General features: G+C 40.8%; 1 protein-coding gene across 1 annotated transcript in view; it reads right to left on the bottom strand.

The window, feature by feature from the left end:
- Positions 1 to 606: 606 nt before the first annotated feature.
- Positions 607 to 17,398, bottom strand: part of znf804a (zinc finger protein 804A) — a 58,943-nt gene continuing 42,151 nt past the window's right edge. The window contains exons 2-4 of the mRNA XM_082175668.1: positions 9,682 to 9,825; positions 6,648 to 6,778; positions 607 to 6,174 (exon numbers count right to left, since the gene is read on the bottom strand). Of these exons, the coding sequence (XP_082031794.1) occupies positions 3,150 to 6,174; positions 6,648 to 6,778; positions 9,682 to 9,825 (3,300 nt within the window). The 3' untranslated portion in view covers positions 607 to 3,149. The remainder of the gene's footprint in view (positions 6,175 to 6,647; positions 6,779 to 9,681; positions 9,826 to 17,398) is intronic.

Below are 17,398 nucleotides of genomic sequence, written 5' to 3'. Positions count from 1 at the left end.
CAAAATGGCACAAGGGAGTGCTGTGACTGGGCCTATGAGTCACAAAGTATGAGGAAATCTACCCAGTGCTGTTTTGAGTGAAAAAGGTCGGCACACAAAATGGCTCAGAGAGCCTGCGATTGTTGCCGAGCAGAAAGAAGGTAATGCTGTCTAACAACAGTGGAGCCTTGGAGAGATGTGATTCAAGGACTGGAGGGGAAATAACAGCGGAACATCTGAGCTAATCAGTCTCATACAGGATGGCAGAATAATTCTGCATAATGATGTCACTCTCTCAGAGAGCTGCTGCAGGAAACTGCCGACTGGAGTGTGAATTTTAAGCCTCGCGTACTAGAAGCTCAAGCTTCCGATGGTCTAACACTGCCTCAAAGTTGCTAGAAAATGACCACGGCTGTCTCACTCAATAACCTCTGCATCGCTTGTGCAAGACCTTAAGATGAAATATTCAACAGTTCTTTCCTAGCAGTGACAAAAACCCTGGATTTTCCCCAGCTTCAAAAAGCATGCATTTCCAGTGTGTTTGTAGTCATATACTGTGGCCTTTTTTTCACCTGAGTGTGTGGTGAACCCAAAAACACATTTTAAATGGACACACAAGAAAGCAAGTGCTCGTTTCTTTGTTTTATTACATAGTACTTTAGCATCATTCAGTTGGCAAAGTGGCGTAAAAAACATAGTTGTTTTTATCTTATCTAAATAATTCATACATACAGGGTACCTGGCACAATAAAAACAAAACATATGTACATGTACATTACATATTACATGATTTATAAATAGTACTGATTTACAGCATATACAATTTTCCAAAGCATGTTTTTTTTTGTTTGTTTTTTTTTACTGCGGGGAAAAAAAAACATTAACATTGTGCATTTACACAATTTCCTATGTGTTTAGGGTTTAAGAATCAGCGTGATTTAAGAAGGAGCAATCTGGTGGTATTCAGGGCTTTGTTGAACAGATGTTACAAAAACACCAGTCTCTCTCTTTCTCTACACCACTTTTTATTCTCATATACCACCTCATTTCAATGCAAATTTGAATATTAAGTAATGAAATTACATGATTTTAGGATATCCAGAAAAAAACTAAATAGACTGCAGCTTTGCTTAAATTTCTCCATTGCTACATTTCTAATAGAATCCGTCTACTTCACATTAACAAATTCATTATTAATATTTATTCATTAGGCATCGAATACAGCTATTACCTGTTAATATGTATTAATGTTGTCATTATTGATTAATTTGAAATAACCTTGAGTCCTGTTCACTAGAAGTGGTGAAATATTATTGTGGAGCTGTATAGCCTTTTATTTATTCATTTTTCTGTTTTAAATAAAAAGATATCTAATAAAAAAATAAAATAAAAAAAAACATATGGTTGAGCATAATTATCAAGAATTAAGTACAGTCTACTTTCCATATGGCTATTTGCAAAATCCACAAAACTAAGTCATTAATTCCAGTTCAACACATCTCCTTTGAAAATGAAAGGATTGTGAGAATTCAAAGACACAGAATTTTAACTGTTCTTCACTAGCTAACTTGACTTGCTTTTGGATTCAAGTGTCTTAGAAGTTAGTATTTTAAATAAGTAAATGAATCCTTCTCTTGAGTTTAGTCTCTTCTTTCATCTGATGCAAGCAGGAGAAATTGAATGCTTTGCTAACAAAACCACACTTCTGTTTTGAAGTCACCCTGAAGCAGGATTTCACTAAAGTTCAGTTAAATATTTGTTAGAATTAATCATATTACCAGAATTTTATCACCAAGGCTTGTAATTTTTTATTTTAAATTTTTTACATGAAATATGTAAATCAAACCAATAATATTAATGAATTGAGAAGGGGAATTGGCTTAGTTGTATATGCTTACTTTGAATAACTGTAAATGTTAACTTTAGCTCCACAAGGCAGGCCATTTGGTCGTTTTTGGATATGTAAACCAATCAGATTTACACACTGGATAAAAAAAAAGATATGCTAAGAATAATAAAAATCCTTCAAAAACTGCTACAGGGCAGGGTACTCCATGTTCTACAGATAGATCTAGTCTATGTTCTCCTAATCCAAGCAGGTTACAATATGAGGGATACAGGAAACACCCATATATGGATTTGCACTTGGTAATTTTTGTGCTTCTTTTCAAATATATTAGGCAACAGCATGTAAGATCTACAATTTGGAGTACATATTAAACCACACATAACACATTCTGTAGTCTGAACTTAACCATAATTCTGTTTGTTTATTCACTGCACTGAGGTTGATCAGAATTAGCTAAATAAGAAATATAATTTGCCCATATCAGTTCAGCTTTCGACAGGGACATTCAGTTTCCCCATTACATGCTATGGGCATTTTGATTTGCATAAAAACTACTCATAAAAATGAGCATTATGTATGTGTTCAACACAATGCTGTTGTAGCACATGGTGCATAGCACTATTTTGCTGCATTCCGCTAGCCTGACGGGTACAGCAGCATTATATTTAAAGTAGTAATTATTCTCATACACTAGTGCCAGTGTGATTCATTTTAAATGCTGTCACATATGAAGAATGTCTGTGTTACATCAATTCTCTGCAGGTTTACTATGGAGCTCTGTAAACTGCACATAATAACACTTTGACCCTTTAGAACTTCCTGTTTTCATTTTACTATATACCGGATGCAACCATCATATATTCTATTGTTATTGTATATATTATTATTATTATAACATTATTTTGTAATTATCTTTGTATATATAGACTAAAGCGCACATATGTATTTATAATATTTTATCATTTATTTCTACAAAGATGTGCACCTAAATTGTGTTCCGAATAATCATGCTGCTCTTGATCCAACAAAACGATGGCCTTTAAGATGATTAAAATCTGTTAAAATCTTCTTAACAACAAATCGTAATAAAATAGGTATTGGACTTAATCAGGTAGGTGAGTTATATATTTTCTAATAAAAGTGTCTGCAAGAATCTCTACTGACAACATGGCACAGAAACAGCATCCTTCTCAAACTGCAAATTCTACTCTTTTGTATGTTACCCAAAGAAAACTTTCTATCTCAAAATTCTTACTAAGGAAGCAGTGCTGCAGATGTTTCTCTCGCTACTGCAGTACAAAATACATTTTATTACACACAGCTAGAAGAGAGGCTGAAGGGGAATGACAGCGTGATGAGGGGGCAACATGGGCGGAAACATGGCAGGTCGTGGCAGGGCATGAAACGTCACAGTCATTGGGTGAATACTAGGGGGTGCCACTACCGATACCTGCTGAGGGGTCACGAAGGGAGGTGCAGTGGGCCGACAGATCTCTGGCCCCAGGGGGAGTCGAGAAACAGGCACTACCTGGGGGTAAATAGGGGGTTGTGGGGGCAGGAAAGCGGTGTGGTGCTGTAGTATGGTGTGCCGTATTGTGATGGAGCCAGAAGGCAAGGAGGATGGCAGGTGAACTGGATGAAGGACAGCAGATGACATGGGCATATGAGGCCTGGACAGGACAGATTTGATCTTGGTGGGGAACATCTGCTGGTGTAGCACCTGTCCATGACTCTGGATCTGCAGGAGACAGTGTCTCTCCATGCTTTCTGAGGGGGCCTGAAAAGATGCAGAGGGTTGGAACAGGCTGCTGGTGGTGTGGAAGCACTCCCTGCTCAACTTCTCCTCAGCCTGAATGCCTAGGTGAAATCTCTGCGGCGGGGTTTGAATGCTGTGCTGACATGATTTTTCGTGAGTAGCTTTTTCAGTCCTCTGCAGGGCTAACTCTCTCACATCGAGCAGGCAGGCCTGAGCAGCCGCTGAATACTTGTTACAGTTCTTTAAGTGCGTTTGTGCTGCCTTAGACTCGCTACTAAGGATATTACTATTCTCCTTTGTTGGTTCTTCTGAGAGCTTTGAATCTGTTTCTAGTAGAGTTAGACTGCCCTTGGTGCATGAAGCATTGATCTGAGAGGAGGCGCTCCGTTGCCAGTCACTGCTCTCCACCACAGTATGACCCAGGGCACTGCTAATGGAAGTAAATGTCTGAGGACCAACCGCACTGCTCTCTACATCATCAATACTGCATGAGATTTGGTCTGACCCATTCGAGCTGTCACACACGCCTTTTAAAACAAGGCATTTCAGGCTTGACTCCTCCACAGCTTTGTCCTTTTCTTCCAGAACACTGTTTTTAACAGCGGTACATTCATTTGCAAGGCATGGAGTTTGATCTTGGACATGTGACCGCCTCTTTCTTTTCCTCATAATCCCATGCTTACAACAGGTAAGTTCTGAGCACCCATCAGAAATTTCTGCCGGTGACTGATAGGAGTCGTAAGACTCATCTACATCACTTAGAGAATCTGTTCGTCGTCTTTTAGAAATTTGTCCTTCACATGGTCCATCTCTGTTAGTCTCTGGTGATGAAGGTGTCTCCTCTCTGCACCCTTCGGCTACACTGGATCTCTGAGAGTGAGATGTTTCCTGGCTGCGAGAACACTGTCCAATGGTCGTCAGCTCCCCTGCAGTTGGATTGTCAGGCTTTTCCCTGCTGTTCCTAAGCACCTTTTCACCATCAGCACAGAACTCATCAGAGAGAATGATGCAGCCTGCTGAGCCGTTTTCATCGGCTGTTGCCTCCTGCCTCATGCCTCCCACCCCTTCCTCAACTACGGGAGCTGTGCTGCTGTCCTCAGTCTGATTTTGAGCTGATTGCTTTGACTTCTCTAATGGATGCACTTGCTGTGAAGTGGTGCCTCTAAATTGGCTATCAAGTCCTTCCACACACTCAGGTCGTCTGTGGAATTTCTTAGATTTCACCATATTGCTCTCTGTTTCCCGGTATCTGTCTCTCTTCCTCTTCCGCCTCCTTCGCTTCCTTTTGCAGTGGCTTCTGTAATGACGTCGATCCCTGGTCCGCAATTTCTTTTCAGCCCTCTTACTTGCATGAATCCAATCTTTGGAATGTCTACACCTGTCATGTGTTTTCAGCCTGACACAACTCTCTGTGTCACTTGAAAACTGATAACACTTTCTGACCTTGCCTTCAGGTCCTTCGCTGGGACTGTTTCTGTGGCTGGCTGTGGATTCCTCAATGTGCTTGTCAGAGTGGCAGGATTTGAAACCTGAGCAGACAGATAATTCCTCATCAGTTTTGAGCTCAGTCATCTCCTGAGTATCAGCAGACCTTCTAATCCGTGACCTCTTGAAGTCAAAATGGAGGGGGTTGCAACTGAAAGACAGGGATGGCTCTGTCCTTGTGAAGGTCACCATCTCGGAGGGCCACTGGAAGATGGTGTTACCATCTCTGCTTAGGACAGAGAAAAAAGGCTGGCTGGGTTTTGTGAAAGGGGAAGTTGTCTTTGCAGTTGCATCCTCCACTTGTTCTTGTTTTTGAGCAGAATCGTTCTTAGGTGACATATCTGAGAAAGTCTTTTCCGGAGGCTCAATGATGGTTGAGTGCCCCTCCTCTGTAATGCTGTTCTCCTCTACTGTCACATCCTCAGAGGTATCAGGTTTGCTTTCAGCAATGCTGCTTTTCAGGCTCTCAACAGAGTCCTCAGAGTCAAGAACAATATCAGCACTGTTTAAACGAAAGGGGGAAGTGTTTATGAGGGACACGGCAGGACTGGGCACATCCTCTGAGTAAACGAGCAAAGCACACAAATCTGAGGCCGTTGACGAGGGGTTCTCCCTCGCCACAGGGATATCTGATGACCCCTGACTTCCGGTGCTGTCACTTTCTTGGAAGTGCTTGCCCTGCTGTGTGCCAGTGCTGTAAATTGCCTCCTCACAATTTAGTACTTTTTCCTCCATGGGGGAGCTGGGGAGGTCAAGCTCGACAGGGGGTGCTCTGAGTCTTTGTCTACGGCTCCGCTCCATCGATCCCTCCTCTATACTCTCACAGAAAACCGCCGCTGATGACTCAAGCTTAACAGACGCTTTCTTTGGAAAGGAAAAAGAGAATGCAATTTTGCGTCTGAAAGTTTGCTTTTTGGCCCTGCCATTGTATGGCCACAATGACTGCTTACTAGCTAAGCCACAACTGCTGGAATGGATCTGACCCCCTGAATCTTGAGCCGCACAGCTGTGGTTCTCTTCTTGGGCATCATCACAGCAGGACTCCCTGAAAGAACCCTCCACTGCCACTGTAGTAGACTTAAACATAGGGCCACTTCCTGGGGCACTGCATCAGAAAAGAGGAAGAAAAGAAAGACAAAATCATGAAATGCATGTGCCAGGTTCATTTACACTTTTAACTAACCAAAAAAGGGGATGATAATGAGGATCGGACTCCACAGGGAAACAAGATGATTATGCCATGGTATCCAAAAATGACTTCAGAATCAAATTACATCTTGTGCTTCATGTGCTTCAATGGAAGCAAGAACATCTGACATTTTATACAAATAAGTGAACATTATCAATGTGAAAAAAGGGCTTGTTTGATCAGTGACTTAAATAGTGCAGAATCTCTCCATCTTTATTTAACTTTTAAATATTATTATCTTTATTTCCATGTTTAAAAGAATAGAACATTAAAAGAAGAAGAAAGAAAAAGAGCAGATTTTCTTGACTTTTAGACCCCATTCTATATATGTATACACTTGCACATTGTATATAAATATGGAAATAACAATTTAACAAAACGTCCCCCACCATTGCACCTCTCTGCGTTGTTCAGCAAGCTCATGTAGGCGTCTGAGAGCTCTCTCCTGTTTCCTCTCATCCTTCCTCGATTTGGAGGCCACGTTGCGGGCAAACTCTCTCTGCTTCAGTTCCTTCAGCCTCTGAGGGGGGACAAAGAATCTCTCATTCATTCACCTATCTTAGTATGTCAACTACGTCAAAGCAACAAAAGCTATTTAAATATTAATCCTCTTTGAGACCATGAATCTTTTTTCCATGCTTTAACAACCTTTCATTACGAAGACTGGGGTATCGCTGTGTATCACACATTGAGGGATACACAACAAAAAAGATTAAAAATCTCTTCAAGAGAGAAGGAAGGTAATTAAGGTGTTTGCACACCAATGTTATGTTTCATCAAATCCATTTTCTGTGCAAATAAAAAGAAGCTGAGGATGAGGTTGCTAAACTCCATGAAATTGTCCTATTTATTTTAGATAAAACTCAGTGATGCTAATTTGCATTTGTTTCCAGGTCTGAAAGGCTTTGTGCTTTGAATGCAAGATTGATGGAAGCTGCCACGAGGGTCTGATGCTAAGGCCGCATATGCATCTCAGGCAGTGAGATGTATCGATTAGGATTATGTCTGTACATGCAGTGTACACTCCCTTTGGTCTGTTAGATAATCTAAATTAACTTTCATTAATAATTCACAAGGATATGATATTTATTGGTGTTTAAAGACTACACTCCTTTTGAAAGCACTAGATGTCTCCAAGCAACAACCAGCTCTAGAACAGTTATCACATCCAATTAATCCTGAAAGCTTTCTTTCAATTATCCATTAATAGTTGATGCTTAGCTTTAAGACAGATGACAAGCTCTTTTGAAAAGCATTTTTGTTGCAGGACGGACTATGTATTGTACTTGGGCAAGTTAGATTCCGTGCTAGCGATAGCTGAGAGTAAAAACAACGATGGTTTCTCCAGTCAGCCAAGAAGAGTCATCTGGCCCAACATTACGCATTCCACTCAGGTTGCACAGTTATATACAGTTCAGTGGCGCTGTAACCTCTCCTATTTGAGAAGGCTTCAGTGATTGCATTTACCATGGCTGGGGCTCATAGTCAGGGGAATGCGAGGCGGTCACATCAGATATCATTTTGTCATGTTAAAGGGCTGCTCAGTGTGGAGTGGGCACATCAGGGTAACTAGTTTGATCCCACCAGGATAGGGTCTCTTTGTGCACCTGCCCTCTATCTTTCAGCACCTATCTTGTCACTCTCTGCTGGCACAGTATGGGCAAACTTAGGCCTGATCCACTGCGCTGGTTCACTGTCAGCCATTCTTGCAGAAAATAGCAAACAGGTTGGCGTGGGCTATATTTATTTGACTCTCAGGTGCATTGCTTGGAGGAGCTGTTCTTTATTGATTCTTAATATGTTTGGCGAGAGAAGCTCCGGAATGAGCCATTAATGCATGTAGCCTGTATTTCACATGACTGGATGTGGTTACATCATTTATAGTAGGATACACGACTGATTTGAGAGAGCAGTACTGCAAATACCCTGTGAAATCCTTTCATGTACAATGGGGGCAGACATGACTGACAGGTCACTTGAGAATTAGTGAAAATTTTAACACAGTAATTTTTTGACCGGACATGTATTCTTAATTAAAGGTAACACTGAGACCAGTCGAAGGCTGACAGTGAAGGCTTGGCAGTGATGATTCACACACCGATAGGAACACCAGGCTTTTCTGTAGCTCTAGGCTTCCTGTGGGTCTGTGAGTCTCCCATACTCCATTATATTCTCAGCAGACATGCTCTGCCAGCCTCAGAGGGTTGCTGGGAAATTGTGCTATTCATCCATCAACCTCATTCATTGAGGAGGTAAATGGTAGGATGTGCTGGTGATGTAGAATAGTTTGAACTCTGCAGACAGGAGGCCATGCGACGAACACATCTGAATGACACAATCTAGCAAGTGTAGCACCCATATCAAAGAGTGAGGGGGAGTGGCTTTTTCCTTTATAATCCATTAATTTCACTCCTTTTGCAGTGTTCAATAGCAAGGTCATGGGTGGAGGGTGGCGAAGATGGTGTTCAGTCAATAGTTCAGTGAGCTCTGTTATTGACAGCGCAGCAGGCCCCAGAGACTCCATGCATTTAGTTTCTGATTGAGTCAGAGCACAGGGGTCAGGGTCGATATCAAACAGCAGGACAAGTGGTGGAATTAAAGCTTTAACTTGCTATTAAAGGTTATACTGCTATTTTTGGATGCTGGCAGTTCTTAAATCAACATACACTGAGTGTGAAACTGCATTGAAGTTATGATGTTTGTTTGCTGCAGAATTTATCAGAATTGAAGAATTCAATTACAATTTAAACTGATTCAACAACGCAATGCGTTGTGGGAAATGGAGTGAACTTCCACCCTGCTATCTATCTATCCATCCATCCATCCATACATACATACATAACTGTAAAACTTTTTTAAAGTTTTTTTTTGTCAATTAACTTCTGAATGAAGCACACCAGTGCTGCAAACATGTTTTTGTTGCTTTCTATGATTTGTTTGCAAACTAGCACTTTTGTTAACTTATAATATTGAAACGCATATAATATTCAAATGCCTCAGTGTGGATATGGATGAGACTATTAAGCTATTCTCAGGAAAACTTCACGCATGTTGGCTTTATGGCTTAAACCATTTGCAGTGCTTAAGAACAGGTCAACAAAACTAGCATACTAACTTGTTTATGCAGCATGCTGGGAAAGAGGTTTAACACTGTCCTGAGAAAAGGGGATAAACAACACGAAAAAACAACAACAAAGCACTAGGACTTGCAATTGTCCTGCCTGCTTTTGATCTATGGCCTCCAAAAATAAAACTCCATAAGACCACCTCCACTCCGCTGACTCTGAGTCGAAGGGGAAGTCATTTGTCTTGTGCTTTACATGTGTGCTACAAAATCCATCTGTTGTCATATTCTAAAACACTCTATTATTGCAATGCATTGCATCAGTGGACGTCTCAAGGGGCAGACAACAGGCCCATTACCTGCTTGTGAGCGTGGTCATACGAGTTGATGTGGTTGTCAAACTCTTGATGCTTGTAATACTGTTTGTCACACAGCTGACAGTAGAAGTTGGCCTTGAGGTCCTCCAGGGCTTTGGCCAAGGTTTTCCCCTTCTCAGCATAATCCTGGAGCAAAAGTAAACATAATAATCCATCAGGATAATAGCTTCCAACTTGTTTAAAACACATAATTTAGAACGACACTCAATGTAATGTCCTTCATGAGGTCCTTGAATTAAGATGTAGAAGATGTTTTTAGTCTTATGACTCAACAACATTAATATACAAAAAAAGAAGAAATTGATGGGGAAAACCATAATACACAACAGAAACTGAAATGTCCTTTTCAATTATTTTTCAATTGTACACATACAGTCATAAGTGATCATTTTTCCTATTAATACAGAGATACTGTTGTCCCTCAATAAACTCTGTTTGCCAGATATAGTCAAATAAACTCACAAATATACACAGAGATATTGGTAGACAGATTTATATATACACCGTACACATGTTGCTGTCATGTTGATATATATTCATAATTTGAGAGGGTGAATATTTGTGGTGCTCTTCTTTGAAAATGATGCTCATAAAACTGAACTCAGCTCCCATGATGCCATCCTCATTTTCTTCCTCTTCTTTAATACTCTTTATTAAATATTGATTTACAACAAATTTTAGATGGGAATACTTTCACCAGGGGCAGATTGTATTTCAAATTTAATTTCTTTAACGCTCTAGAAGTATGGAAACTTGCAGATTTAAAAACAAGATGAAAAAAAGAAAAGAAGTTTATTCCCAAAAGGTCTCCAATCCAAATGACCACAGGGAAGAGGAAAAGCACTTCCATTTTAATTAGAATCAGTTTACCATAAAACTCATCGTCGACTCAAATGTGAACCTGTCATCTCTGTGAAAAACAACATGCAGTGAAGGACTAGTAAATCAGCCAAGGATGATTAAGTCAACTATCAAACGTGTCAACCAGAATGAGATGGCCAATAAATGATATACGATTGTCATCATCAGTCAAAGCCGACAAACATATGTCTGGTGTTATTACTGACATGATCGTGAGCTTTTCACAACTGCATCAAACCCATTAGACTGAGAAACAGGGAATCCCGGCCTATTCAAATGATCTGATGCCTTGTGAAAATAGTCTGTCTCTCACTCATCTTAGGTGAGAATACGCTACCGCTAAACACACGTCTGTGATATGCAAAAATAATAACATCCCTCACACTCACTCCCACTGAGAGACAGCATGAAACAATTGCTGTGTAATTGTACTTAATAAGTGGCTAGCTTGCAGGTAATGAAAACTGAATCGCTTGATTAGCTGGAAGTGCTAGGGAAAGTGACCCTTATTTTCTTTAGCTCAATAGACCTGAAAGGTTAGAAAAAAATCGCTTGCTCTATATCAGGAAATGGTTACTTCTTCTGGGAAAATCCTGTGAACACCTGGACTGTTGTGAAGCACGCTCTTGTTTTTATAGACTTGTTAGCAACCCCCTGGATCTCAAGATAACAGTGGAGTCAAGGGAGTTTTCACCAAAAAAAAAAAAAAAAAAAAAATACAAGTTGGCTTTAGCAACTTTTTTTGTACTTGAAAGTGTTTGGGAGCGAAATTAAACAACAAAACTCATATGTGGAATGAAGAAGAAAAAAACACCAAAAGCGAGTGATGTGGTGTGAAGCTGTGAACTCATTTACACCGCAGATAGATCTAATCACTGCATGGGGGGAAGCAGCCACTTAACAACAACTTTATGTCAAGCTGAGAAACCCCCCTATACCTCTCTGTTCCTTTCAATATTTCAAAATAGAATGAGGTTGTTCTCAAGGGCATGTGACCATAGCAACAACAACAATGAAAAACTCAAGTTAATGATTTTTAGTGGTACTTTCTAAGGCAAACATCACTATTACTGATTCTCAGTTAGCACTTAGAACAATATTAAATTACCTCACATAATGCATCTCCCACTGTTTATAGGGACATAATTGATACTTGAAATCATGTAGATTTCTGAAGTTATTGCGTAATAAAAAAATTAAAAAAACATACACTAGCATTGAAGGAGGGGCCAGAACCATATCTAGAATAGAGCGCAACAGTGTCCGCCCTCTTTTTCAGCAGCGCTGGTTCCAGAAGTTTTTTTTAGTTTTTTTACATGTATTTTAAAATAGTCTCTGTTAAAGGGATACTCCACTTTTTTTTTGGAAATAGGCTCATTTTACAACTCCCCCAGAGTTAAACAGTTGAGTTTTACCGTTTTCGAATCCATTCAACCGATCTCCGGGTCTGGCGGTACCACTTTTAGCATAGCTTAGCATAGATCATTGAATCAGACAGGACCATTAGCATCTCTCTCAAAAAAATGACCAAAGAGTTTCGATATTTTTCCTATTTAAAACTATAGGACTTCCAACGTGACCGGGACTAAGTTTGTCTAACCTATTAGACCTATTTTCAGGCGCTGCGTCATATCATTACGCCTGTTGGACTCATGGTATGGCAGCAAAGTTTCTTGATTATTACGTAGGAATGAGAGTATAGTTCCTAGCCATATCAGCCAAGAAAATCACAACTTTTTATTTTCCGTCGGTCTTAGTACACGATGTAATTAAAGAAGAGTTAAGTTTTAAATAGGAAAAATATCTAAACTCTTTGGTCATTTTTTTTTAAAAGAGATGCTAATGGTCCTGTCTGATTCAATGATCTATGCTAAGCTATGCTAAAAGTGGTACCGCCAGACCCGGAGTTCGGCTGAATGGATTCGAAAACGGTAAGACTCAACTGTTTAACTCTGGGGGAGTTGTAAAATGAGCCTATTTCCCAAAAAAAGTGGAGTATCTCTTTAAAGAGTTAAAAGCCATGAACCAAGTTAATCAGCTACTACGTGAATCACAACACTACAAAAAAGTTTTTGACAAAAAGACAAAGGTACAAGAATGTGTACTTAACAGTTTTAGTGAGGGAAAGAACTACAATCACATGAAGCATTGCGAACAGCATAATCCTTTTTTTTTTGAAAACTACTTATTAACAAATGTTTATTATATATATAAACATATATATTACATTTATTGCAAAGTATGCATATATATATATATATATATATATATATATATATACACACAATACAAACAATTTAGTATTTTGAGAGCGTAGATCGACTCGATTTCATCATTCACAGTGCTTCATGGGAGCGGGCGGAGCTAAAGAGCTATTTTGGAGCGTATACATTTTTTAGACCCTCTGATTGGTGTAATTTTCTGTACAGCATCATGGGTAATGTTTTTCACCAGGAATTCCACTGTTAAACACGATATTTGGAAAAATGTAGCTTAAATAATGAGTGCTGACGGCTTTAACGAGTTTTTACTTCCTGAACCCAACAGTTGCAATTCTATTATAGAATTTTGGAGGAAGGGCGCTTGTGCTAGAAAGCAGAACGCCCTGGCATCCACCTAGCAACACCCAAGCCGCCATCCAGAACACCCTAGCAACCTGCAACTCCTAGCTACAGCTACATGTTTTTACATTCCACTCATTTTTAAGCCAGTTGAAAGTAATTTAAGTTGAAATTACTTACACAAGTTGATTGTACATAAAAATGTAAGGCAGCAAGTTTTTTTTTACAGTGTAAAAAATATATATAAATATGTGAGTCAAATAAATAATTTTTGTGACTAAACAAATTAGAGTACTTTATTAAACCACCAGGTGCTTGCATTATAACATTATAACTTGCATTAAAAATGTGTTTTTGTACTGGCACTTCTGTCTCACAGCACCAGTCTATACTTTGTTATTTTCTGTAGGCCATGCACAAAAATCAACAATCAATCAAAACTTTCCAGCACATTAAACACTGTTGTCTGCTATTGTGATTCCTGTGTAAGTGATTGCAGACTATTATAAAATCAGTATAAACACACTCCGATGCCCTATAAGCACTAAATGAACTCCAACCTCAGATCAGTAGATTTTAAGGTGCAATGGATGTGTACTAAAAAATGTCCTCCCTATGGACAAGAGCTTCTCTCTTTAACATTATCTCAAGAACCTAAGGCAGGAATAATTAATGCGGGACACATTTAGAAACATTTTGCAAACTAAACATCTGTCTTTTGTTTAATATTTGTAGCAGCAGACTTCAATCTGGCATTCTATTAAAACATCAAAAGACAAGGGTATTTACATACAGTGGATTACTGCCTGACTTAAAACAAATCCTGTGATGGGTTGACACACAGGGGGTGTTCGTATAAATAGCACACTTCTGAAGCATCACAATGCATCTCCAAAATCTGAAGCGCTACTTAACATGGCTTCTTTTGTACTGAACATCAAGCACGAGAACATGAACCGTTGAAGATCAAGTGGCTCTTTATGCATTTATGGGACTGCCTAACAAGGTCAACCATAAGAGTGGGAACCACAGAGCCACCTCACCGCAGAAATTTATTGAAACATAAAGACAAAATATGATTGACATGAGGGTACATGAGTGGTGATCAGAGAGACTGTGATTGCTCTTTTTATAGCACACCTGGGTTATGAGTGATGTCTTTTATGTGGCACAGAAAAAGGGCAATTTCTGAGCAAAGGGTTGAGAGAGTGTTTTTTTGATGCAAGCAGAGAAAATGAAGATGGTCCTTCACAAAATCACATTATGTGATTCATGAATTAAACAGTAAAATAAACCCTGTCTCGAATTAAATTAATTAAAAACAACCTGTTGATTAATTAATGCACATTTCCTGAAGCCTTGGAACAATATCTAGTCAAGAAAATAAAAAATGCAATTTCATCAGGGATCATTTCATTTTTACAGATTCTCGCATAATTTATGAGGAAATAGAAAATATTAACTTTGCACATGGCTCACGGGCAAATCTGTTGTAAATCTCATGCATATTTTCAGACAGTTCTAGTGAAGACTCTACAGACTTTAATAATAACCAGCAGTAATGGCAGCACTTTGAGAAAAATCACATAGATCAGAGCCGATCATAATAATGATGTCATGAGTACAGCAACATGTGATTGCCCATTTAATATACATAGCAACCCTACTCAGTATTCAGAACCACTGATGAAGTATGAACTACACTGATACACGGATGACAGTCAATCGTACTGGAGGTCATTTAAATATAATACTACACTATTCAATATACTTAATAATACTATTCTACTATAATAATATTTCAAACAGTTATTATTAATTATGTATTATAATTAATAGTATTATATCAATACTATTAATTTATTAATATAATTATCATTTATATACACAATATAAATATAATGTCAAAAGTACAGCAACAAAGTACTGTAAGTGAAGTCAGTCTAATTATTTTAACAGTCTAATTTAATTTTAAAACTAAATTATTGCTCTTGGGTGCAAGAAACCTTGACTAACATTATAAGTGGGGGGAACTTTTTTTAAATTCTAGTGGCCATTTTACAGTTACTTTGACATTGTTCATCTAATTACATTGTTCTGTGTGTATATCCTCCTGGTACCCAGGAATAGACTTTTGTCCACTGTAGTGGACATTATATTTTAGTGAATTTCTCTGACATCATACATGTCATATGACACAACCTGGGTCTCCTGTAAAGAGCACATTCAGGACTTTTCAGAGATACCAAATGTTTGGAGGTTTCACCATGAAAACGTCCCGGGTTACGTATGTAACCCTAGTTCCCCGAAGGGAACGGACGCTGCGTGGAAACGCGGTGGGAACGCCTCCAGCGTAGTGCGTCTGAAGCATGAATGAAATCAGTCAATGGCGAGATGGAACGTAGTAGGCAGGTGACGTCACCGACCAGGAAACTATAAAGCACCCCAGAATCACAAGCGTGACAGCTTCTGATGTTACTGAAGCAAGCGATCCAAGGGGATGCCGGGAGTATGGCAAAGACACGCAGCGTCCGTTCCCTTCGGGGAACTAGGGTTACATACGTAACCCGGGACGTTCCCCTTCAGGGAACTACCGCTGCATGGAAACGCGGTGGGAACGCAATACCCACGTCGCCATACGAGCAAGTCTCTGTAGTGTGAAAATCAAAGCGCACAGGCTGACGAAAGAACTTGCGCCCCAGGAGTGGAGCTAAAATCAAGACCATAAAACCTGACGAATGTGTGCGGTGAGGACCAGCCTGCCGCATCACAAACGTCCTGAAGAGAAACTCCCGAAAGGAGAGCTATAGAAGCAGCCATACTCCGGGTGGAGTGAGCCCGTACAGCCAAAGGTGAAGGCTGACCGACCGACTCGTAAGAAAGTGAGATGGCCTCGAGGGCAGCTCTGTGGACATACGCATCTAGAGCCCGAACAGGGCAGAGCAAATTAAGTTTCTCCTGGTCCGACGTCAGAAACGGAGGAGGACAAAAAGCCTGCAGTATGACAGGTCTAACTACAGTAGTTGGAACTTTTGGAACATAACCTGGCCTAGGATAGAGGAAGGCCTTAGCCATGCCAGGTGAAAATTCCAGGCACGAGGGAGCAACCGAGAGCGCTTGAATGTCTCCAATCCTTTTGAGAGACGAAATGGCAAGCAGAAAAATAGTTTTGAGAGTAAGGAACTTCTCAGAAACCTCTTCAAGGGGCTCGAAAGGAGCTAGGGAGAGGTCTAAGACGATGGCCAAGTCCCATGATGGCACCCTCGTGCGTACTGCTGGCCTCAGCCTCAAAGTGCCACGAAGGAAGCGAGATATAAGTGGGTGTCTCCCAAGAGAAACTCCACTCAAAGGGGCGTGGTAAGCAGCCAGGGCCGCCACGTACACCTTCAGTGTGGAGTGGGATAACCCCGTGGAGAGACGGTCCTGCAGGAACTCCAGCACTGTACCAACTGGGCAGTTAACTGGGTCCTGTTGGCGCCCTCCACACCAAGAGGTGAAAAGTTTCCACCTCGCGGCATATAGCCTCCTTGTAGCGGGAGCTCTGGATTGGAGAATTGTCTCAACGACCTCAGTCGAGAGACCGGATTCTATGAGCTGAGCCCAGGCCCACAGTCTCCATAGCTCTGGGCGGGGGTGAAGGATCGACCCACTCGCCTGAGATAGTAGGTCCCTCCTGATCGGAATCTCCAGGGGAGAGCCGTCGAGGAGGGACACAAGGTCCGAAAACCATACTCGGGCCGGCCAGAACGGGGCTATCAGGAGTAGGCTGACTCCGTCCCGGCGAACCCTTTCCAGAACTCCTGGGAGCAGAGCAATCGGGGGAAATGCATACAGACGTGACCTCGGCCACACCTGTACCATAGCGTCCAACCCCAGCGGGGCTGGATGGCTGAGAGAGAACCACAGAGGACAGTGTGATGTCTCTCGGGAAGCGAATACGTCTACCTCGGCACGACCGAAATGTTCCCAAAGGAGCTCCACCACATCGGGGTGAAGTCTCCATTCGCCGGGCCTCGGCCCCTGCCTCGACAGGATGTCTGCCCCCCGATTCAGACACCCCGGGAGATAAATCGTTCTCAAAGACAGAAGTTTCCCCTGGGACCATAGAAGGATCTGACGAGCTAGCTTGAATAATGGGCGCGACCGCAGACCCCTCTGATGGTTTATGTAAGAGACCACCGATGTGTTGTCTGAGCGGACAAGCACATGGTGGCCCCTCAGGTCTGGGAGGAAGTGTTTCAGAGCCCGAAACACTGCCAACATTTCTAGACAGTTTA

The sequence above is a fragment of the Leuciscus leuciscus genome, assembly GCF_965113295.1.
Source record: "Leuciscus leuciscus genome assembly, chromosome: 7".
Taxonomy (NCBI): domain Eukaryota; kingdom Metazoa; phylum Chordata; class Actinopteri; order Cypriniformes; family Leuciscidae; genus Leuciscus; species Leuciscus leuciscus.
The sequence above is the reverse complement of the archived record's forward strand: the minus strand, read 5'-3'. Positions and strand labels throughout refer to the sequence as shown.